The sequence below is a fragment of the Rhinopithecus bieti genome, unplaced genomic scaffold (assembly GCF_001698545.2).
Source record: "Rhinopithecus bieti isolate Rb0 unplaced genomic scaffold, ASM169854v2 scaffold_11933, whole genome shotgun sequence".
NCBI classification, from domain to species: Eukaryota; Metazoa; Chordata; class Mammalia; order Primates; family Cercopithecidae; genus Rhinopithecus; species Rhinopithecus bieti.
Window position 1 is genome coordinate 1,096,130 of NW_016806995.1, and position 24,413 is coordinate 1,120,542.

General features: G+C 41.1%; 1 protein-coding gene across 6 annotated transcripts in view; it reads right to left on the reverse strand.

Moving 5' to 3' along the window:
- The window catches only part of MYO1H (myosin IH), a 107,484-nt gene extending 83,289 nt beyond the window's left edge, over positions 1-24,195 (reverse strand). For all 6 annotated transcript variants that reach the window (XM_017879710.1, XM_017879706.1, XM_017879707.1 and 3 more), the window contains exon 1: positions 24,114-24,195. In XM_017879710.1, the coding sequence (XP_017735199.1) occupies positions 24,114-24,128 (15 nt within the window). In that variant the 5' untranslated portion in view covers positions 24,129-24,195. The remainder of the gene's footprint in view (positions 1-24,113) is intronic.
- Between the last annotated feature and the right edge of the window lie 218 nt (positions 24,196-24,413).

Sequence of the window (24,413 nt, forward strand, 5' to 3'; positions counted from 1 at the left end):
AAAAAAAAAAAAAAACAGAAGCCACAAAAGAACAGACTATTCTATTCAACTACGTAGACAATATTTCTCCCTATAAAAAAAATTATAAGCAGAGTTAAAAGACAAATCAATTTTGGGAAAATATTTACAATTTATATCTCAGATAAATCATTAGTTTTCTTCATATGTAAAAAGTGTGCATAAATCAATAACAGTCCAACACCTCACACAAATACACCAAAAATGAAGGATGTTAACAACAATTCCAGAAAATACAACTTTGTCTTTTAAACATATGTAGAAAATACTCCATTTCACTCAAAAGAAAAATGCTATTCAAATATACTGAGATACCATTTTCATTTTTGGCACTCTGATAGCTAAAGTTTGAGAACACACTCTCAGTGAGTGTGGAAAGGAATTACTAGCATCTATTACAGGTGAGAAGGTATGTATATTGTAGAATCTTTATGAAAGGTAATTTGAAAGTATATTTCAAAAATTAGGTATATATTCTTTGAAACAATAATTTCATTTCTAGATATTTATCCTCTAGATATGCTCTCATGTGAACAAAATAATAAGCAACCTAAATCTCCACCAATAGGAAACAGGTAAATTAAATTATGGTTCAGACATCCAATGAAAGACCACAGAGCTATAGAACCTCCTAAATAAAATGCTGCCATTTGTAAGAAAGACAAGTCCGGGCATGGCAGCTCACACCTGTAATCCCAGAGCTTTGGAAGGTAGAGAGAGGCAGGCAGATCGCTTTAGCTCAGGAGTTTGAGACCAGTCTGGACAACATGGTCAAACCCCATCTCTACAGAAAAACACAAAAATTAGCCAGGTGTGATGGCACACACCTGTAGTCCCAGCTACTTAGGAGGCCAAGGTAAGAGGATCATCTGAGCCTGGGGAGGTAGAGGCTGCAGTGAGTCATAATTGCACCACTGTACTCCAGCCTGGGTGGCAGAGTGAGACCCTATAAGAAAGAGAGAAAGAGAGAGAGAGAGAAAGAGAGAGAGAGAAAGAAAAGAAAGAAAGGAAAACCAATGTACATATACACAGATGCTTATAAAGTCACAACATCTCCCTAAAAGGATGCCCAAGGAATTGAAAACGGCAGTTGCTTCTGGAATGGAAGGCTTAAGCTTTGTTATATATACCTGTTAACTCTTTCTAAATTTTGTAACTTGTATTTGAAACATTTATAAAATAAGCAAATTCCCCCATTCTTAAATATCTCTTCACCCTATTTCTTTATAGCACTTTGTACAACTTGCAGTTATGAAACTGCCATTATCCTAATAACTGCAGCTGACAGCCATTCTAATTACTTGATTCCTTGATCTTAGGCTGAGCCCTTCTAGAAGCCTCTCAGGGGTAAGTCTTGTTCATTGTGTGTCCCCAGCTTCTAGTTCAAGTCTTGCCACATAATTGGTGCTCAGTAGATTTATCAAATGAGTGAATAAATTCCGTGCCATATATAGATTTGAAATAATCTAGATAATTCAAAGAGGAAGCATTCTAACTAAAGCCACTGGTCTGAGAGCAAGTGCAGGTTAAAGAAGGAAAATCAACATTGATTTACTCAAATGTACCTCCCTGCAAATAAAATGTAATATTAAAGTGGGTAGTAGCCCTTTCTATGTATTGAGTTTTTGCTGTGCACAGAGCCCAGTAAACTGGGCAGTTTACAAATCTCTGTCTCATGTATTACCCACAACAACTCCATAGCCAGCGGGTATTTTCCTCTTTGTGAAAGCAGAAACAGAGAAGCTAAGTGATGGGGGAGGCTGTGGAAGGGATCAGAATTTCGGCCTCGTCCCGCTGCTGGGTAGGCGTGTGACTTTGACCAATGTCACTGTCTTCCTTGAATGTTGGCATGGTAGAGGTGCCAGGAACTACCTTCCCATCTACACCCTCTTCCAAGAGAATCCTTCCCCTCCTCAGTCCTGTGGAAAGGGTGAGTTGAGCTGGTCACATATAGACAAGAGCATGGCACTATCCTGGCTTCAGCTGAGGAGGGAAATAGACCTACATTGGAAAGACAGAAACTGGTCAGGGCATCTGGGTTAGGGAGTGATATGGTTTGGCTGTGTCCCCACCCAAATCTCACCTTGAATTGTAGCTCCCACAATTCCCATGTGTCATGGGAGGGACCCGGTGGGAGGTTATTGAATCATGGGGGCGGGTCTTTCCTGTGCTGTTCTTATGATAGTGAACAAGTCTCACAAGATCTGGTAGTTTTATAAAGGGGAGTTTCCCTGCACAAGTTCTTTCTTGTCTGCTGCCATGTAAGATGTGCCTTTCGCCTTCTGCCATGATTGTGAGGCTTCCCCAGCCATGTGGAACTGTGAGTCAATTAAACCTCTTTTTCTTTATAAATTATCCCATCTGAGGTATGTCTTTATCAGCAGCATGAAAATGGACTAATACAGGGGAGCCTATGAGGCTTAATTAATTTTGTCATGGAGAAGTGAATTACAAGGTGATGACGACCTATGCTGCTGACCATATTGGCCAATGCATAGGCAAAGACATCAATTTGCAATCCCAGAGATAGAAAGACAGACAGACACAGACTCTAACAGCCTGGTAACTTCTTGGTTCCCATGAGATCTGGCCATATGTCTTGAAACATGGCACACATGTACATTCATGTATATGGGTGTATGTGTGTGTGTGTGAGATTTTAAAATATTATCATTAATACCCATCCAGTTTTTAAGCGTCAAACAGTCTGAAAAACAAAAGCCACTCTCATCTCTTTGAACCTCAGTCTCTCCCCAGAGGTTTACCACTCTTCATTGTGCATCCTTCCTGAAAATCTATGCCTCAATATCATTTGGTTTTTGTATTTACCCAGACAGAATCACATAAGATGCAGCATACTGCATTTTGCTTTTTTCTTCCTTAACAATATATTCTCTTGGATAGAGAAAACTTGGTACATATTCACTATGGAATACTGTGCAGCCATAAAAAAGAATGAGCCGGGTACAGTGGCTCATGCCTGTAATCCCAGCACTTTGGGAGGCTGAGGCAGGCGGATCACCTGAGGGTAGGAGTTCAAGACTAACCTGGCCAACATGGTGAAACCCTGTTTCTAAATACAAAATTATACTAAAATACTAAAATACAAAATTTTGTATTTTTTGTATAATTTGTAAAATACAAAAATTAGCCAGGTGTGGTGGCATATACCTGTAATCCCAGCTACTGGGGAGGCTATAGGAGAATTGCTTGAACCTAGGAGGCAGAGTTTGCAGTGAGCCAAGATCACACCACTACATTCTAGCCTGGGTGACAAGAGTGAAACTCAGTCTCAAAAAAAAAAAAAAAAAAAAAAAAAAAAAAAAAAAAAAAAAAAAAAATCATGTCCTTTGCAGCAATACGGATGCAGCTACCAGCCATTATCCTAAGTGAATTAATGCAGGAACAGAAAACCAAATGTGGCATGTTCTCACTTACAAATGGGAGCTAAACACTGGGTACTTATGGACATGAAGATGGCAACAACAGAAACTGGGGACTACTGGAGGGGGAAGGGAGAGAGAAGGAAAGGGTTGAAAAACTAACTACTGGGTACTGTGCATCACACAATAAACCCAGGTAACAAATCTGCACGTGTACCCCCCGAATCTAAAATAAAGTTGGAAAAACCCCAATATATCCTTAACATCTTTTCCTATCAGCAAGAACTCTCTTATTATTATTATTTTAGATGGAGTCTTGCTTTGTTGCCCAGGCTGATCTCGGCTCACTGCAACCTCTACCTCTCAGGTTCAAGCAATTCTCCTGCCTCAGCCTCCTGAGTAGCTGCGATTACAGTGTGTGCCACTGCACCCGGCTAATTTTTGTATTTTTAGTAGAGGTGGGGTTTCGCCATGTTGCCCAGGATGGTCTCAAACTCCTGACCTCAGGTAATCCGCCTGCCTCGGCCTCCCAAAGTGCTGGGATTACAGGCATGAGCCACCGTGCCCAGCCTACCTTATTCTTTTTAATGACTGTATATTGTACCATTGTTTATTACCTTCAATTATCTGCCAAACATCTATTGAGTTTTTTTAATATCTCAAGCCCTGCTTTAGGCACTTGGTTGTGATATGTCAGAGAACAAGCCAGAAAGATATTCCTGTCCTTGAGGAGCGGACAGTCCTATAAACAAACTTTAATTTGTTTTTAGTTTCGCATGTCACAAACCATCTTGTAATGGGCATCTTCCTGCTTATAATCTGACCTCTTATTTGAGAGAACCAGTAGGAGATACTTGCAAAGGAGGAATTGCAAGGTCAAGACGATTTGGAGAGCTTACTTAGCAAATATTCATCAAAAAGATTGCTGCTGGCCATGAGTGGTGGTACAACACCTGTAGTCCCAGCGACTCAGGAGGCTGAAGCGGGAGCATCGTATGAGCCCAGGAGTTTGAGGTTGCAGTGAGCCAAGATTGTGCTGCTGCACTCCAGCCTGGGTGACAGAGCGAGACCTTGTCTTTAAAAAATAATTTAAAAATAGGCCAGGCACAGTAGCTCATGCTTGTAATCCCAGCACTTTGGGAGGCTGAGGTGGGCGAATCACGAGGTCAGGAGATCGAGACCATCTTGGCTAACACAGTGAAACCCCGTCTCTACTAAAAATACAAAAAATAAGCCAGGCATGGTGGCGGGCGCCTGTAGTCCCAGCTACTCAGGAGGCTGAGGCAGGAGAATGTCGTGAACCTGGGACGTGGAGCTTGTAGTGAGCCGAGATCGCGCCACTGTACTCCAGCCTGGGCGACAGAGCAAGACTCCATCTCAAAACAAACAAACAAACAAATTAAAAAATAAAAAAATAAAATAAATAAAATTAAATTTAAAAAGATTGTTGCAACTTCCCCTTCCACATACTGGGTATGAAAATGCAGTTTTCCCCAAATCTCTTTAGTACTCGTGTTATGGGCCTTTTAAAATTTTCTCCAGCAACGTAGCTGGAGATGGAAGCATTCCCTGAATTGCAAGCAGGAGAGAACATATTTTGTATAGATAATGGACTTTTGTATCTCTTTTCTATGATCCACCTACTCATATCCTTCCTAAGGGTCTAATGAGAACTTATTTTTGTCTTTTATTTGAACAGTTTCTTTGTAAAGTTAGGAAACTAACCTTTTCCTATGCACTATGAATATTTTTCCCCATTTTCCCATTTGTCTTTTGACTTTGCTTATGAAACTTTTCCTGCAGAGAAATATCTGATGAAGGTAACTACATAAAAATGAGTTTTTCCTCCCCTGGAAGTAGCAGATAATAAAATAACAATTCATGTACAGGTTGAGCATCCCTTATCTGAAGTGCTTGGGACCAGAAATATATGAGACTTTGAACTTTTTCTGATTTTGGAATATTTGGATTATACTTGCTGGTTGAGCATCTCACATCTGAAAATCTGAAATCCAAAATTCTCCGATGACCGTTTCCTTTGAGCATCAAGTGGGCCCTCATAAAGCTTCAGAATTGCGGGCATTTTGGATTTTTGGATTTGGGAAGTTCAATCTGTAATAATAAGTAACAACATTTCTAGAGCTGGTAAGCGGCAGAGCTAAGATTCAATCCCCGTCCATCAGGCTTCATGCTCATCCTTCTTGCCTCTACTCGGTTTGGCCTTTTATATATCAAATGCAAATGTTTTGTCTGCATCTGTTCACTGCTCAATTTTATTTTGCACTTTGTTGCTTTGCATTTATAATGAAGTTTTTCTGCATCTGAGGGAGAGTTACTGATTAGTTCAGCACAAGGAGCTTCCCGTTCTTTGGCAAGGAGATTGTTCTGGAAGTTCAGAAGGAGGCACCTGAGTACGGTTTCTCGTCCTCTTAAACCATGAAACAAACCCCACAGCTATATGGTCTCAAGCCAGTTCTACATTTGTTTCAAGGATTCTTACATGGTTAGCCTTGAGGGGTACTGAGAGGCCCCTGACTTCTCCAAGCCTGCCCCCATCTTGAATAAACTATAGCACTGGCTAACCATTCGCCCCTGGATCCCTTTACTTCAGGCACTTAAAGCTGATGGGCCGTTGGTACACAGATTGAAGTTGACAGTACTTAGGTTGAAGTTAATGGGACATTGGTACACAGATTAAAGTTGATGGAACACTGGTTTGGTACATTTTGCAAAAAGAAATGATTGGAAAGAAAAAGCGTAAGAAGTTCTGAAGAATGCACATCTGGGTGGTCTAGGTCAGTGGTCCCCAACCTTTTTGTCACCAGGGACTGGTTTCCATGGATGGGAGACAATTTTTCCATGGATGGGAGAATAGGGAGGGAAGGGTTTCAGGATGAAACTCCTGTTCCACCTGAGATCACCAGGCGTTAGGTCCTCATAAGGAGCGTTCAACCTAGATCCTTCACATGTGCAGTTCACAACAGGCTTCACACTCCTATGAGAGTCTAATGCTGCCATGGATCTAACAGGAGGTGGAGCATCAGCATTAATGTCAGCTTGCCCACCGCTCATCTCCTGCTGTGTGGTTACTAACAGGCCTCGGACTGGTACCAGTCCACTGCCTGGGGGTTGGGTACCCCTGATCTAAATGGTAGGAGCTCACAGAAGCTTCTAGGCCTCCTGTTCCATCATGCAGCCTGCATGCTGGCTCAGGGCCATGGTGTTACGTTGATCACCTCATGATCTTATTTAATCCTCACAAACCCCTCGTGAAATAGGTGTTATCATCTTGATTTTTCAAAAGAGCAAACTAAGGCTTGACTATCTAAGACCCACAGATGGTAAGCAAGAAAGGCAGGATTCAAAATCAACAGCTGAACTCCAGAGCCTATGCTCCCAACCAGCCTCCAACCAAGCTCACCACCTCCACTGAGGCTCCAAGTATCAGAGGGAGGGGAAAAGTACCAGAAGAAAGAGACTGAGAAGAAAGCCCCAAAGCCATAATTCTAAACAGATGCTTGATCTACCTCAGTTTTGCCTAGATACAGCCATCTGCCTGGGAAGTATTCTCAGTTTCATGACAGAACTGGAATTGGCCCATGCTGAGCTATGTTACTGTTAGTTCAGTTGCCAGTTCCTGTTCAAAGATTATCTTATTTATTTATTTATTTATTTTAAGAGACAGAGTCTTGCTCTGTTGCCTAGGCTGGAGTGTAGTGGCACAATCATAGCTCGCTGCAGCCTTGAACTCTGGGATTCAAGTGATCCTCCTGCCTCAGCCTCTCAGGTAGCTGGGACTACAAGTACACATTACCACGCCAAGCTAAGCCTTGTTTTTAATTTTTTGTAGAGACAATGTCTTCCTGCGGTGCCCAGGCTAGTCTTGAATTCCTAGCCTCAAGCGATCCTCCCGCCTCAGCCTCCCAAAGCACTGGGATTATAGTTGTGAACCACCACACCCTGCCTGAAGATTGCCTTTTGATGCTCAACATCAGTAATAATCAAATGTATGCAAATTAAATCAGTAGTACCAGGTTGACAAGTAAGGGAAAGAATAATACTCGTGTATTAATTAATACTGACAAGGATGAGGTGAAAGTATAACCCAAACACACTGGAGGTAGCATTGCAAATTCTGATTATCCCTTTGAAAAGTAACATTATCATATGGAAAAAAAATGTATTGCTATTCCTTAGGACTGTGACTAGGGAAATAGTTTAAGCAATTACAAGAATTATGTGTGTTTCTATGGTGTTATCTAAAATGGTGATTTACATTAAATTTACAATAATAAGACATAATAGTAATGCCGACGAACATTACATAACCAATATTTTCTGCCTTTTATTTTTTTTTTATTTTTTTATTTTTTGAGACAGAGTCTCGCTCTGTCTGTCGCCCAGGCTGGAGTGCAGTGGCCGGATCTCAGCTCACTGCAAGCTCCGCCTCCCGGGTTTACGCCATTCTCCTGCCTCAGCCTCCCGAGTAGCTGGGACTACAGGCACCCGCCACCTCGCCCGGCTAGTTTTTTGTATTTTTTTAGTAGAGACGGGGTTTCACCGTGTTAGCCAGGATGGTCTCGATCTCCTGACCTCGTGATCCGCCCGTCTCGGCCTCCCAAAGTGCTGGGATTACAGGCTTGAGCCACCGCGCCCGGCCTCTACCTTTTAAAAAAGAACGTGGGAGGCTGAGGCAGGTGGATTGCTTGAGCTCAGGAGTTCAAGCCCAGCCTAGGCAAGAGAAACCCCATTTCTACAAAAAATACAAAAATTAGCCTGGCATAGTGGTGCATGCCCAGTAGTCCCAGGTACTTGGGGACCTGAGGTGGGAGGATTGAGTCCAGGAGGTCAAGGCTGCAGTGAGCAGTGTTCACACCACCACACTCCAGGCCTGGGCAAAAAAAGTGAGACCCTGTTCAGAAAGAACAGCAGAATACAATGTAAATGGACACTATGATTATTAAATATGTATGTATGTGTATGTTTATATGCTTATCCACACAGACTGGACTGGACAGTTACATGAGGCAGGAAGTACAGGTACTGGATTGCCCATGCTATTCCCACCTCTTCCTCTTCTTCTTCTTCTTTTTTTTTTAAAGACCTGGTCTCTCTCTGTTGCCTGGTCTGGAGTGCAGTGGCGTGATCTTGGCTCACTGCAACCTCTGCCTCCTGGGTTCAAACAATTCTCCTGCCTCAGACATCCCGACTAATTTATTTTTATTTTTGTATTTTTTGGTAGAGATGGGGTTTCACCATGTTGGCAAAGCTGGTCTCAAACTCCAGACCTCAAGTGATCCACTCAACTCAGCCTCCCAAAGTGCTGGTATTACAAGCTTGAGCCCCTGTGCCCAGCCTGACCCACTTCTGATGTCTGTCTGTTTTCCCCGCTGACTTGTCAGACACTGGGTCCAAGAGTATTTTCTTTCTTTTTTGTGTTTCTTTCTTTTTCGGAGGAAACATATCTGTTTTTCCTCCGCCAGCATCTACACCTCCTCCTCTGACTTCTCCCAGAGGTGCATCTTCTCACAGGTAGCACTGGCCGGCAAGACGCTCCCTCTTCTGTAGTAGCCAAGAGGAAGGTGGAAGACACAACTCAGACTTCCGGATTCCTCTCTTCAGCAACTTAGGTCTGTATTTCAGGGGCATGAAGAAAGAAGATATCTACCACTGGGACCAGGTAAGTGGGAGAAGCACCCTAGGGAATACTCTCCCTTGGTCAGGGGCAACAAACGAAATGTACTCACAACATCTAGGAAAGATATTAAATGTATTATGAAGAAAAAAGAAACAATTTATCATTTAACTAGCATGTAATTTTTTTGTGCCAAACAAAGCAACATGCTGCATGCTGATATGGGCATATTAAAGGATACATATTAAATGTGTTGGTGAGGAAAAGCGTCCCTAATGGCGGAGGTAACTATGAGGGAGATGAAAGAAGGAAAAGACACTGGGAGAGAGGCTTTGGAAAAAGCAAAATGGCTGTGTGCTGTGAATGAGGGACTCTCCAACTTCACTCCCTGCATCTAAGGCCAAAAGAAAACTTATTCCTTCTTGGCATAAGTTAGGTTGTTTCTGTTGCTCTTAACCAATGGAACTGATGGACTTCAAGATACGCTATGCCAAAATATGGCACCTTGGCACTTGAAAGAGGAGCCAAAGCAGGCCATAGAAACTGGGTGACTTTGCCCTAAAAAGTAGGTGCTTAAGACCCTCATTCCAGAGGAGTCTTTACTATACATAGAGGAAAGGAATGTCCTCATCTGTGAAGACACAGAAATACCAAGAAGAATGTAGATAAACAGGCCTTGCTAAGTTCCCCCCGATTTATTATCATTAGATCAAACCCATCCTCTTTTGTCCAGTCCTACTTCTATATGACTGTCCCCTCTTCAGCAAACCTAAGCATAAATGTACAGTTTTCTGTGGGTCTTCATTTCTGAAGGCTCCTGTAATAGTTAAACAAATTCAATAAAATTATATACTTTTCTCTTGTTAATCTGTCTTTTGTAATTGGTGTCTCAGCGATGAACCTGCAAAGTTCAAAAGATAGTGCCTTTTCTCCCCACACAACAAAACATGGTGAATGACATAATTTTCAATAATAAAATTTAAACGCAGAAGAAAAAAGATTATCTTTTGGCTCAAACCAGAATTCAAATCAAAATTAGAAGGCTGAATACAGGAAGATGTCCTTTCAATACATCTCACAGTCAACGGAGTCCTGCCTTCTCCCAACAAAATAATTAAGGACACACAGCACATGTTGATGTCACCCAACAATTGTTTGGTGACTTGTGGTTTATAAAGAAGAGCTCTCATTTTTGCTGACAGAATTACTAAACCTTTGGGTGGCTGAGCAATAAATGATATTGGCTATCTGCTTTCTTTTTCCAAACTTAAACAGAAGGCAAGCTGCCCCAATCCAAAGACAATTATTAATGACCCCCATGGCTGCGAGATTCACTTGCGATTTTTGCTCTGTCCAAATCTCACCTTTTCTGTTATTGACTCAATTGTTTTATTTGCACTGATGCAAGATTAACAACAACAGCGTCTCCCTTCATCTTGTTCTATGTAATAGTGTCTATAGAGCAAAGCATTGGGTTTGCTGGTTAGTTCTTCTTTTTTTTTTTTTGGTGAGACAAGGTCTTGCTCTGTCACCCAGGCTCCTGGAGTGCAGTGGCACGATCACAGCTCACCGCAACCTTGACTTCCTGGGCTCAAGTGATCCTCCTGCCTCAGCCTCCGAGTAGCTGGGACCACGTAGGCACATCCCACCTCACCTGGCTAATTTTTAAAAAATTTTCATAGAGACAGGGTTTCACCATGTTGCCCAAGCTGGGCATGGACTCCTAAGCTCAAGTGATCTGCCTGCCTCGGCCTCCCAAAGTGCTGGGATTATGGGCATGAGCTACTGCACCTGGCCTGCTAGTTTTTGTGATACGTATTAAGACATAACTATGCTCATCTCTATGCCAGTTAGAATCATCTAGATGCTTTCACTTTGTGAAACTAGTTTGATATTTTTCAGGCCTTTTTGTAGGGTAAATCCTCAGCAAATGACTCAAAAATGAGTCATGAAAATCCAAATAGTGGTTATCTTTAGTGGGTATGAAGGGAGTTAAATGAAGGAGGTACCACGAGGGGCTTCTGGGGTGCTAGAACCTATGTCTTTACCTGGATGGTTACCACATGGGTGTATGCTTTATAATAATTTATTAAGTTGCACATTTATTTTATGCACTTTTCAGTGTACGGGTTATGTCCTACAATAATAAGCCTTTTAAAAACATTGCATGGCAAAATTCTGTTTTATTTTCCTTTGAAGAAAAGAATTGGGACAACAGTTCCAATGGCCAGAGAAAGGCCACACTTTGATTTTTAACTTATTCTTTATAAAATTACAGTTGGGGAAACCAAGTAGGTGAGAAGTCTTATTTTATCTGGAAAATCAGACTTGTGGAGACAGCAGGGAAACAGCAAAAGGAAAAGAGAACAACTTGATAGACATGAGTTTTGTTCCTAGGTTGGGAAGGAGACTCTATCAGTATTCCATTATACTTTCCAAAGGTGTAGATTATTGTTTCTATTTCTCTCCTAACATAGAATCCTGTGGTTGTCTCATGCCTAAAATGTAAAAACCAACGAAGATTTCAGGCACAGTCTTGCAAACAAGATCTATTTCTGTTAACCTCTCTAATTCACAGTTGAGAAATGCTTATTTGTTTTTTTCTTTATGGAGTTCAGTATGATTGTTCTCATGGAGAAAGAGCAAGACTCTAGATTCTTTTGACTCCAGCTCACACATCTTCCATGAGGACCAAGGAAATATTTTCCATGGAATAAACACACCTCCTCTCTACCCTCATGAAGGCAGATGCTTGAGAAGTTAGAAAACTATGTGCTTCACAAAATGTTTAGCCTACAGTCATCAGAAAACCACAGCTATTCTTGTTTTTAGTCCTCATTATTATTAGTAGAGAGAGAGAGAGAGAAGAGAGATGGGGGCAGGCTAGACCCTGGCTATGGTGGTCGCCTAATTGGCAACAAAACGTCATTGAAACTCTGAAGTTCACATTGATTCATGAGGCACCAGAAACTCCCATTAATTTTGTCATAAACCGATTAGAGCTGGTACACGAACTCAAGGGTCTCAGTATTTAGAGAGACAATGAATAGCCACCCAAATCCCAATACTTTCCCCAGTAAAACCCACTGGGAAAATCTGAGTAAGTTCACAACGAGGTGACATTTGAAATTCCCTGCAGTACTCATATTTATTCACATACATTCAGGAAATTAAAAAAAAAAAAAAAAAAAAAAAAAAAAAAAAAAAAAAAAAAAAAAAAAAAAAAAAAAAAAAAAAAAAAGGGTAGCCAAGAGAAAGTGCCAGCTCCCCATTCCTGGGACCTCTAGCTTGTTCCTAAGAAATAGGCTCCAAGAATCTTGTAAAGGGCTGACCGTCCGGCCGCCGGAACAGGACAGAGGTCGGGGGGAGTCGCTTCACTTTCCCAAATCAAAAGGGGGGAAAGTAAGTGAGAAAATCTCCCGAGTTCAAACATTCCTTTAAACCCTGCAACTTTAAATACTAACTGTGTTTCATGGCTGCCATCTTGAAAAACATTAGTTTGCCAAAGACGCCCTTTGATTCCCATTTGGGATGGAAACGCTTGCAGATAATCCATTGAAACAGGTCCGCACAAAGGCCTTTTCGCAACAATCATGGTGCTTGTGAAGGACAACATTTTTGTGCGCAAAATAAAACATTTTAATGCGCTACAATCCATTACACATATAGCCCTCCATTTCCTTTCAGTAATTATTCATTAGAAAACATTTAACGTCACTGTGGATTTCACACTAGGCAGTCCGGACACAAAGAACAAGAGATGGCCCATTTATAAGGGGCTGGGGCCTTCTTTTCTAATCTGAGAAACTCCAAGGAGGTGGGGCCCGCGGGACACAACAGGCAGGCTAAATTGTGCGGTTAACGGTCAAAGCCCCCCTGCCTACTCTGACACTCATTTAAAGATGACAGGGAACAATAGAGATTTGTTCTGTGCAACCCTTTCTTGTTATGCCGGCGACATCAGCTCCACACATGAAACTGCCCGAGATTTCATTCCACCTGCCACCTCCCTCCCGCCTGGGTCGACTCTCTCCTCTGCTACTTTGCTTGTTCCCACTTTAACACAAAGAGACAGGTAAAGAATATCGTTAAGAAGCGTCCATTCAGCATGTCAGCTTTCATAATACAATTGCCTGTCAGGTTCCCCATGAGCTATGAGGCGCTCAAATGTCTGGGTTTAGGCCAGAAATCCGAACCACGGTTAGGTTAGTGAGCGGGGACAGATCCCCGGCCACCTCCTGCCCTCCCGTAGCGGAAGGCCATCTCCCGGGCAGACACCGAAAACCATCTTTGCTAACAACAGTTTGAAACACTTGCTATACATTAGCGAGGGACCACATGTCAACTCCCAATGGGCGGCTGGGTGTATATTCCTTGAACGTCTGTGTTTAAAATTTTACTAAAACTCATACCCAAAGGCCCAAAACCCTATTGGAAAGGTTGGGAAATATTTATTTTAGAGCTTTTTTTTTTTTTTTTTTTAAACAACAAAGGATCCTTCCCCTGAAAGGGGTGGAGGAAAAAAAAATCTTAAAGCCTCGCCAGATTATCTGATGTAACTAACTATACAGGAATATGTACAGACCTAAAACGCTCATGGTATCGCTTTTACTCTGCATACTGCAGAGAACACACTATCTCGTGAGGCTTGCAGAACGCACTGAGAGGAAACCAGTGAGTCAGAATAGGAACTGGCTTTCATAAAAGCCTTTCAAAACATTGCATGGCAAAATTCTGTTGTATTTTCCCTCAAAGAAAATAATCAGGACAACAGTCCTGGAGACGAAGCCCACACTTTCGTTTTCAGCTTACTCTTTATAAAATGACAGCTGGGGAAGCCAAGTAGGTGAGAAGCCTGTTTTAGTTAGCCTTGAAAATGAGTTAGCCTTGTGGAGACAGCAGGGAAATAGCAAAACCGAAAGAGATCGACTTGATTATACCATCAAAAAGGGGAGATCATTGTTTCTATTTCTCCCCTAACACAGAATCCTGTGGTTGCCTCATGTCTAAAGCTTAAAAAGCAATCAGGACTTCAGGTTTACAGTCTTGTAAACCTTTTTACATTTCTAAAAAAATCCTTGTGTCACTGTATTGTTATTTTTCTTATGATAGCAATCCTGATATTTGCACATTACATTTGCTTCTGGTAATTGTCACGATGTGTTATTGAAAACTGCCTCTGGTCATTGAGTCAAACCTAAGAACATACTAGATATCAGTGGATGCTTAAGTAGAAAGCAATATTCATAATGATGCCAATTGTAGAAACTCAGTGAGTGGTCAAGGAAATTCAAAAAGCAAAAACAGTTTGGATGCTCTGCATGAAAAATCAGCAAATGACGGCCTATGGACCCAATCCAGCCCACTGCCTGTTTTAGAATGACCCTTGAGCTAAGAATGGCTTTTACATTTTTAAATGGTTGGGAGGAAAAAACATCAAGAGAATAGTATTTCATGGCATGAGAAAATTATATGAAATTCAAATTTCAGTATCCATAAATAAAGTTTTATTGGAACACAGACACATTTATGTTTGCCTGTGGCTGCTTTCATGCTACAAAGAGGTGAGCCTAAGATACTTACTATCTGGCCTTTACAGAAAAAGTATGCCAGCCCTGTTCAATGTCCTGTTTAGCACACATCATTCTTTCCTTAGGAACCATATTTCCGAATCAATGGTATTTTAAAACTGCACATACCAAGAGAAGCAAAGTGGAATTTCAAATATAACCCTTTTCCAATCAATGTTTAATGGTTTATAATATATCCCTCAAATGTGGAGTTGGGATACTTCTAAATTAGGACCTTTTTTATTCCCAGCAGCTCTGTGTTCAAAGCACCTAACAGTGTTGAAAAAGAATGTTATTTAGAACCCGAGTTGAGACGTCACCTTTCCAGACCCATGATTGCTTCCCGGCTCACCAAACACAAACCAGAAATTAATGCTGCAGAGAGCAGGCAGTACTTTCCTCATATAACTGAATGCATTTTTGTTCAATGACCAGACGGAGAGGACTGCTCTCTAGGAAGCCCCTCACAAGGTGCTCTCCCCAGTTTGGAATAATACTCAGTGGCAGCTAAAATGTAAACCAAACACATATCAAGAAAGAAGCATGGTCTGATGCTTTGATTCAAGGGGTCTTAACTATGGAATTCACAAGGATCAAATCTGAGAAAGATAATATTGCAAGTTTTTATGTGTTTGATTTACCCAACACTGACAGCTGTACAGTTGAAATGAAGGATTATCTTTTTATGTAACAACAAGGAGACTGTTGGTGTTTTATTATCCAGTTGCAGCCTCTTAATCACCACTGAATGCGTATAATTATGAATATCAGCAAACAGAATAGTGCTTCTAAATTACCTTAGGGATTAAATAGTCTCCTAGTAAAAATGAGAACAGTTCATAGTCTTAATTGGCCCACGGGAGTTGTAAGTGGAGGGGGAAAAAAAAAACACATGCCATTACATGACCATCTTTTCAGCATAAATAGAGGGTTAAAAAACATTAAATGCAAAGCCTAGTCTTCTTGCACTGCTTCCTACTGATAAATGTTAGAAAAAAAGATTGTTGGAAGTTTATAGCAGTTTTAAACACAGGATATATATTCTGATCACATTTAAGCCTTCCCAGAGCCCATGAAGTTCTTTGAAGTTGTTTACCTAAAAGAGTTTGTAGCTGATCTTGTAAAATAAAAAAAAATTTTTAAAAATGGGAGCTTTTCTTGCCTTAAGGAGAATCCTCCTGGTGTCTGCAGCTATCTTTCCCTGGAACAAAAGATAGATATTTCATGGTCTGGGAGCCTTGCAAACACTCAGTAGAAATTGGATATTGACAATGGATTATGTTAAAACCTGTTTGGATCATCAAATGCAAATTTTTTTCAGGGTGTTTTTTTTGTTTGTTTGTTTTTTCATCTCAGTGAGTCCCTTGGATTAATAAGAAAATTAGTGGACTTCACACAGTAGACAGCTTTCAACATGGCTTTTAAATTATTCATCACCCAAAAAGGGCTGTTTAAATAATACTTGGTTAAAAGTGGTTGTGACTTGACGCACATTTAGAAACCACTTAAAGCTAAGGCTGTGGCCAGGCGTGGTGGCTCACACCTGTAATCCCAGCACTTTGGGAGGCTGAAGCGGGCAGATCACTTGAGGTCAGGAGTTTAAGATCAGCCTGGCCAACATGATGAAACCCTATCTCTACTAAAAATACCAAAAAAAAAAAAAAAAAAAAAAAGCTAGGTGTGGCAGCACACGCCTGTAATCCCAGCTACTTGGGAGGCTGAGTCAGGAGAATCACTTGAACTGGCGAGGCAGAGGTTGCAGTCAGCCGAGATCAGGCCACTGCACTCCAGCCTGGGTGACAGAGTGAGACTTCATCTCAAAAGAAAAAACAAAAAAACCCCAAAAAACAAAAACACAAAAACCTAAGGCTGTGGTTCTCAAACCTCAGCATGCAGGAATTTTACATGCAAACTTTAGCATCCTGGTGGACCTAGAAAACCCACAAGAGAGGGCCCAGGAAGCTGCATGCTTGACAGCCATCGTAGATCATTTCTGTAAGGGTATCCCAGGCCCATAGCTATAAGCCCTTAAACTGTGGTCCATGGATGCAGTTCGAGCATCCATAGGTCCTGCTTGAGTCAGAATCTGCATTTTAACAAGTCCCCCGAGGTGACTCAGGGGCACTTTGCTGTTTAAATTACATGGGTGTGAATATGACCCAGTCATACATTTCCCCAGTGATCTAGGGAAAATGAAAAGATTAAGTTAAGGAAGATTGAACGTACGGGGAATTGCTATTCCCCTGAAGTCGTGTGAATACAGAAACATTCATGTTGAAGTTGAAGACCACCAGAGACAGAAAACTCCACCAAACACTGTGGGGTGGAAAAGGGCTCACAGAGGAGGGAGGAAGGAACCAAAACAACCAGGGTAGGCTTCTGCCAAGCTCTGGCTACCAGGGACTCAGGGCCTAGTGACTGTGCAGATGGCAAGCCCAGCTTTTCCTTCTTTTCCCACAACTAGACCTTATTAGAATTTTTCCAGCCCCTTTTCCTCCATATCAAATGCAAGTCAGGCTATTTCTCTTTTGCAATACTAAACTTTCCCTTCTGGAAACTTGGGCCAAAAAGGTCTAATCTCAAATCTGTAAAAGTAAAGGCTAGACAGACACCAAAACCAAAAAGATACTGCTAGTTCCTAAGATCCCTCTTCTTGAAGAAACATATTTTTTTCTGTCCCAATTTTTAAATAAAAAGCAAAATATACAAGCTCTTTAGCCAGAAACTGGCTATGTTTACTGGAAGCATTCATTCCCTAAAGGGCAGACATCTTGGGCACTTATCCTGGGCATGTGGTAACCTGGGAATTGCAGGCTGGGATTTCTTTCTTTTCTTTTCTTTTAAGACAGAGTCTTACTCTGTCACCCAGGCTGGAGTGCAGTGGCGTGATCTCGGCTCACTGTAACCTTTACCTCCTGGGTTAAAGTGATTCTCCTGCCTCAGACTCCTGAGTAGCTGGGACTGCAGGCGCCCGCCACCATGCCTGGCTAAGTTTTTTTTTTTTTTTTTTTTTTTTTTTTTTTTTTTTTTTTTTTGGTAGAGACAAGAGATTTCACTGTGTTAGCCAGGATGGTATCGATCTCCTGACTTCGTGATCCACCTGCCTCAGCCTCCCAAAGTGCTGGGATTACAGGCTTGAGCCACCGTGCCTGGCTTCAGGCTGGGATTTTTATAGCTTATTATGGCAAGGGAGGAGACAGAGAATAAAAGACGAAGAACGAGCATACACAGTCACCCCTTGCGTAACAAATATGTAAGAAATAAAGATAAATGTGTACAATTCTTACAATTTTACTTTTCTGAATTTTGTTATTGCACTGAATGATTTGTGATAAGACAGATGGGGATGAAAAATATACTTATTAAATAAACAGCTATTAAAAGCCCCTAAAGTTCTCTAAAATGGGATTTTTTTTGTTTGATTACAAAAGAATTACACCTTTATTTTAGACATTCTGAAAAAAATGCAACAAAGAGAATAAAAATCATTCATAATCCCACTGCTCAGAAATTACCACTGGTGGCCAAGTGCGGTGGCTAACGCCTGAATCCCAGTACTTTGGGGGCTGAGGTGGGCAGATCACCTGAGGTCAGGAGTTTGAGAGACCAGCCTGGCCAACATGGTGAAACACCATCTCTACTAAAAATAAAAAAATTAGCTAAGTGTGGTGGTGGGTACCTGTAATACCAGTTACTCAGGAGGCTGAGGCAGGAGAATCACTTGAACCTGGGAGGCAGAGGTTGCAGTGAGTTGAGATCGCTCCACTGCTCTCTAGCCTGGGTGACAGAGCAAGACTGCTTATTGTGGAATTTTCCTTCTGGTTCTCCCCACCCCATGCATGTGTGTGTGTGTATAAGTAATACTGGGATAACATTTTATATATGGTTTTAGATTATTTTTAAAATAACGTGATTCATCTTCATAAATTAAGAACGACACACCTAAATATATTTCAAATATCACATCATTTAGATTTGAAACATCTAGAATTACAAGTTTAGGAATCAAAATTCAAGCAACAGTTTATTTCCCGATAAGTTCTATAACCACAATATTTTTAAAATTAATTATTTATTGAGATGGAGTCTCGCTCTGTCACCCAGGCTGGAGTGCAATGGCGCAATATTGGCTCACTGCAACCTCTGCCTCCCAGGTTCAAGCAATTCTCCTGCCTCAGTCTCCTGAGTAGCTGGGATTACAGGTGTGTACCAGCATACCTGGCTAATTTTTGTATTTAGTAGAGATGGAGTTTCACCATGTTGGCCAGGTTGGTCTCAAACTCCTGACCTCAGGTGATCCACCCATCGCGGCCTCCCAAAGTGCTGGGATTTCAGGCATGAACCACTGTGCCCGGCCTCACAATAATATTGTTTATGAGCATTTGGGGCAAGTACCCTTGATTATAGGATTAATATTAAGGACTACAATTATTTTCATCAACAAATGTCACCACTTAAAAAGACTCTACTAAAAGTGGAATTAAATTGGGTGGGGGCATGAGAATACCTTTTGGGGTAATAGTGGTGCTCTGTGTCTCAATAGGGATTTGGGTCACACAGGTATATACCTTCATCAAAACTTACCAAAGGATATAGCCAAGGTTAGTGCTTTAGATTGTATATACTATTTACCTCGAAAGAAAAAACACTGAACACTGACTAATGGCAGGTGTGCAAAGCATTCACGGGGAAGTATGCTGATGTCTGCAACTTTCTTTGAAATCTATCCCCCCAAAATAAGATAGATTAGTGGTTACAGGGATAGATAGATGAAAAATAAGCATAAGTAATAGGTTAATGGTAGAATCTAGGTAGTGGGTGTTTTCTGTATAATTTCTTCTTTTCTGTATTTTAACATGCTTCATCATACAGTGTCAGGGAGAAAAATAATCTGTTAGATCTATGCTAAAAGGCCCAAGGGATGTCTATAATGAGACATGCAAGATGTAGCAAAAGTGTGTGTAATAAGGATTCTAGTTTTGCAGAATAAACAATGATGAAAATACATTCATATATGTATGTGGGTAGCTACCCAAATAGCCCCATATGTTTCTATGACCATGAAGACAATTACATAAAGACCCTGGGGGAAGGAGGTGGAGAGTGGGAGGTGAGAGGTGAGGGCTGAATATGCTTATGCACACGAAGAAATGCAAGATGCATGGGCCTCGATGTGTCATGGTTAGCCAGGGCTGGCAGAATTTCAGATCATTGTCATTTTCTTACAATTTCCTATACCTTTCTACAATGATCATTGATCATTTATGTAATTAAAAGCTATTTTGTGGAAAAAATAAAAGTGGTATTATGAACAGAGCCAGGCTTATGTGATGACAAGGAATCTATTCCCCAAAAGAGAAAAAAGGCTTCATCTTCTGAACTGTATTGAGAGAAACTTCTTGTGCCACTCACTAGTAAAAGTTACATTCTGAAGCAAAGAGAGCAAAGTATATCTTATGGAATCCTGAACGTCTAGAAAATAACATGGAAGGGAAAATAGAGTTTCCTTTTCTACATATGACAGTGATGAGTAAAAGCATGCAGTAATTTGAAGCAGCATCTCCAACCACCATGGCATCTTCCACACTAGATGGTGCTTTTACCAAGCAGAGACTAAATGAAATAATTTTGCAGCATCTGCAAAAACTACTATTAGAAACGTTTACCCCGGAATCTGTATTTTCAGCTTAAGAAGGAAATGATCATACTGGAAATTTGAGTGACTCCAATAGGGACATGAATGTGATTGCAATCATCCTAGCCATGGGGGCTTTCTTCTTATTTTTCAAGTGAACCCAAATGCTGAACAGCCAATCAGCAAATATTTTCTGAGCATCTACCGTGTGCCAGGCATTATAGGAGGTACCTGGTCCCCAGGAATTTACAATCTCTTTAGAAATAGAATGCAATTACAGGAGCAGTGAACAAGGCACCAGGTCTGGACACAATGTCTAATCTTTTAGATGGCTTTTAAGCAGATACCAATAAGAAGGTGGTTAATTAGGAAGTTACTTAAAATATTATCATAAGTGTATGTGTTGAAAATGTGTGATTTGGCTCCCCCTCCCCCATGGTTTTGATATGAAATGTTAATTTTGTTAGTCAAAAGATAAGGTAAGATAGTGGAGGTTGATGGGAGGAAAGTTTTCATATTTTTACCTGGCATAAGAGTCGTTACAGTAATAATATAAAAATATCCTAGCCAGGTTTAAATTCAAGTTTTGATGTGAAAATCAGCGATAGTAAGATCAGTTGCAAAATTAAAACTAAAGGTCTCTGAAATAAGATCCAAGAAGTAATTTATCTAACCCAGTTATGCGCTGAACCCAACATATTACTTGTACACCACTTCACCCATCTTCTAGTGAACCTGCCTACGAATGGAACATGAGAATGAGTCTATTCAAGGCTTAATGAGCTTAATTAATTAGCACTTAAGACACTCAGGGTAAAAATAATTACTACTGATTGCGGTTGTTCCATAACTACAGATGTAACAAAATGGCATGTAACTGTATACGCACATTGTACCAACATTATTTGTCCTGGTTTAGATATTGTGCTCTAATTATGTAAGATGTTAACCATTGAGGGATATTTGAGATCTCTCTGTATTATTTTTGTTACTTCTTGTGAGTCTATCATTATTTTAAAATAAAAATCTTTTTAAAATTGCCTATATCAATTTGATTCTTTGATGTGTTATAAAGTCAGGAAAATATATCGGAACCATGGAAAAGTGCTCATCTGAAACAGTAGAAGTCACCTTCTATAAACATTGAATGAACATGGATATAAGCCATGAGTCTCTTCCTCATTATCTGACAGGGAGCTGTATTAGTTCGTTTTCATGCTGCTAATAAAGACACACTTGAGACTAGGCAATTTACAAAGGAAAGAGGTTCCATGGACTCCCAGTTCCACATGGCTGGGGAGGCCTTACAACCACAGTGGAAAGTGAAAGCTACGTCTCACATGGTGGCAGAGAAGAGAATGAGAGCCAAGTGAAAGGGTTTTCCCGATAAAACCATCAGATCTCATGAGACTTATTCACTACCGTGAGAACAGTATGGGGGAAACTGCCCCCATGATTCAATTCTCTCCCACTGGGTCCCTCCCACAACCCAAGGGAATTATGGGAGCTACAATTCAAGATGAGATTTGGGTGGGGACACAGCCAAATCATATCAGGAGTTTATGGGTTCCCTACAACCCAACTAACTTGGAGAGAAGAGGCAACTGCCCAGATGATTTGCATAAAGTGAGCTTTTGAATGAATCACCTACAAACTAAATATGCCGCCGCCATGTGGACAATGGCTATCGATGGCACAAAGCAAATGCTCGCTAAAATCAGCATTGTTATTCATAGTGCTTCAGTTCTTCATTTTGCTTTGTTCATCAAACTCAGCTCCTTCCAAGGTCATTTCTGAATGGCTCCATCTCTAATATTTCCAATTAACATTTGTTGTTGTTGTTGTTGTTGTTTGAGACGGAGCCTCCCTCCATCGCCCAGGCTGGAGTGCAGTGGCGCAATCTCTGCTCACTGCAAGCTCTGCCTCCTGGGTTCATGCCATTCTCCTGCCTCAGCCTCCCGAGTAGCTGGGAATACAGGCGCCCCCACCCCCCCACCCCACGACACCCGGCTAATTTTTTTGTATTTTTAGTAGAGATGGGGTTTCACTGTGTTAGCCAGGATATTCTAGATCTCCTGACCTCGTGATTCCGCCACCTTGGCCCTCCCAAAGTGGCTGGGGATTACAGGCATGAGCCACTGTACCCGTTTTTTTTTTTTTTTTTTTTTTTTTTTTTTTTTTTTTTTTTGAGACAGGTTTTCACACTGTCACTCAGGCTGAGTGCATGGCATGATCACAGCTCACTGCAGCCTTGACCTCCCTAGCTCAAGTGATCCTCCCACCTTAGCCTCTGGAGTAGCTGGGACCACAGGCATGTACCACCACATCCAGCTCCTTTTTGATTATTTTGTAGAGGGGGGTCATACTATATTGCTCAGTCTGCTCTCGAACTCTACTCTCAAGAGATCCTCCCACTTGGGCCTTCCAAAGTGCTGGGATTAATAGGCACAAGCCACCATGCCCAGCCCAGTTTGTTCTTTTTTAATCTGGAGTAAACTCCATCCAAATAATGTTTTACCAAAGGAATCTGGGAATTAATTCATAAGAAGGAAGAGCTTCATCCATTTTTCAAAAAAGTGTAACTATGTATAAGTCAATCTGCATGGTTACTTCTACATGCATTTTGTAAAGCCATGACAATAAAACAAAAGGCACATGTGACCTTGAGGACAGGCCCATCTGTTCTTTCATTGCAGGACCTACAGCGAATACTCCTCTCTGTCCATCAACTAAATTATTTTCTCCCAATGAATCATGCTTCCTGGAGTTACCACTTTGAGATATGCAAGAATGGCAACTAAAAGCAGGACTTTGTTTTGGGCATTCAGATACATTTTCGGTCAAGGACAGTACCATTTTGAGTTACCAGTTGCCAAGGTGACAGTATTCAGTGCTATAGAAATGGGTAATTGACTGAATGGATCAATGACAAACTGTAGCTAGTGTTTCTTCATGGTGCCTGAGGCTTCTGTGAACAGCTACTAAATTATTCTAACTACATCCATAAACATTTCTGTAAGCTTTTTGGCTGTCTAGGCAGGAGGAGAAACAATCCTTCAACAGATAATGTTTTCTAAATAGAGAACACATGAGATGATTATGCTATTGAAACCCAGAAAACATGTCCTTGGAAGTCTTTATGCCTATAATTAACTCCTGGAAAGAAGCAATAGGTTTGACACTCAAGTTCTGTCTTCCATCTTCCCAGGAGAGCTTTACCATTGTCTATAATGGTAATAAAATACCACAATAAAACCAGCTCAGTTTTAGCTTCTTAAAATGATCGTTACCTGGGACAAAGTTGGGCTTATCACATTTAAAAGGAAACACAAGGTATCTAGGGTAATGAAGAAAATGTACCAATAGTCTTACGTGACCTACTATTTCCTTCTACACGAGGTCACCATCTATTATTTAAGATCCAACTGCACTAGCACAGTAGCCACTAGCCACATGTGGCTATTTAAATTAGTGAAAATTCAGTCAAATTTACAATTCAGTTCCCCAGACACCAGCCTCAGTTCAACCACTCAGTAGTCACACGTGGCTGATGGCTCTTGCATTAGGCAGTGCTAACAGAGACCATTTCTATCTTTATTGAACAGCACGCTGTTCTAGACCAATTTGAAATGAATTGGTAACACTCTCAGTCTTTGGTTCTAAATCATCATACTAGCCCCCACCAACAGAAGGGAGACATCTAAATGATCATCTTAAATACAATCTTTCATTAAATAAATTCAGAATCTTATGCACAAACCCAGTTCTCTCTCCAGGCCCAACGGAGGCCCAGCATTATAGTCATTTGGAAAGTTCTGGGTAGAAAAGAGGTCACCAAGTGTGACCACCTTCAAGTGTTCAAGTCACATTACCTTGGATTCCATCATGCACAGAGGGACAGCAGGTTGTTAACAACTATTCTTCTTGAGCCATTCAAAACTTGCTTCCCACTGACTTATGATTCTGTGATGCATGACACCCAGCAACAAGGTTATGAGGTGATTCTAGCTTGTGGGGCGGAGCTGAGTTAATAATTTACAGTGGGAGGCAGAGACTGCATCTTATGGCCATCTACCTGTAGGCACACAGGGCGAGTGCTCCAGGGAGATAAGAACTGGAAACCCGACCTCCCTTGAGATTATGTTACAGACGCTGCTGATCTTTGATTAGTT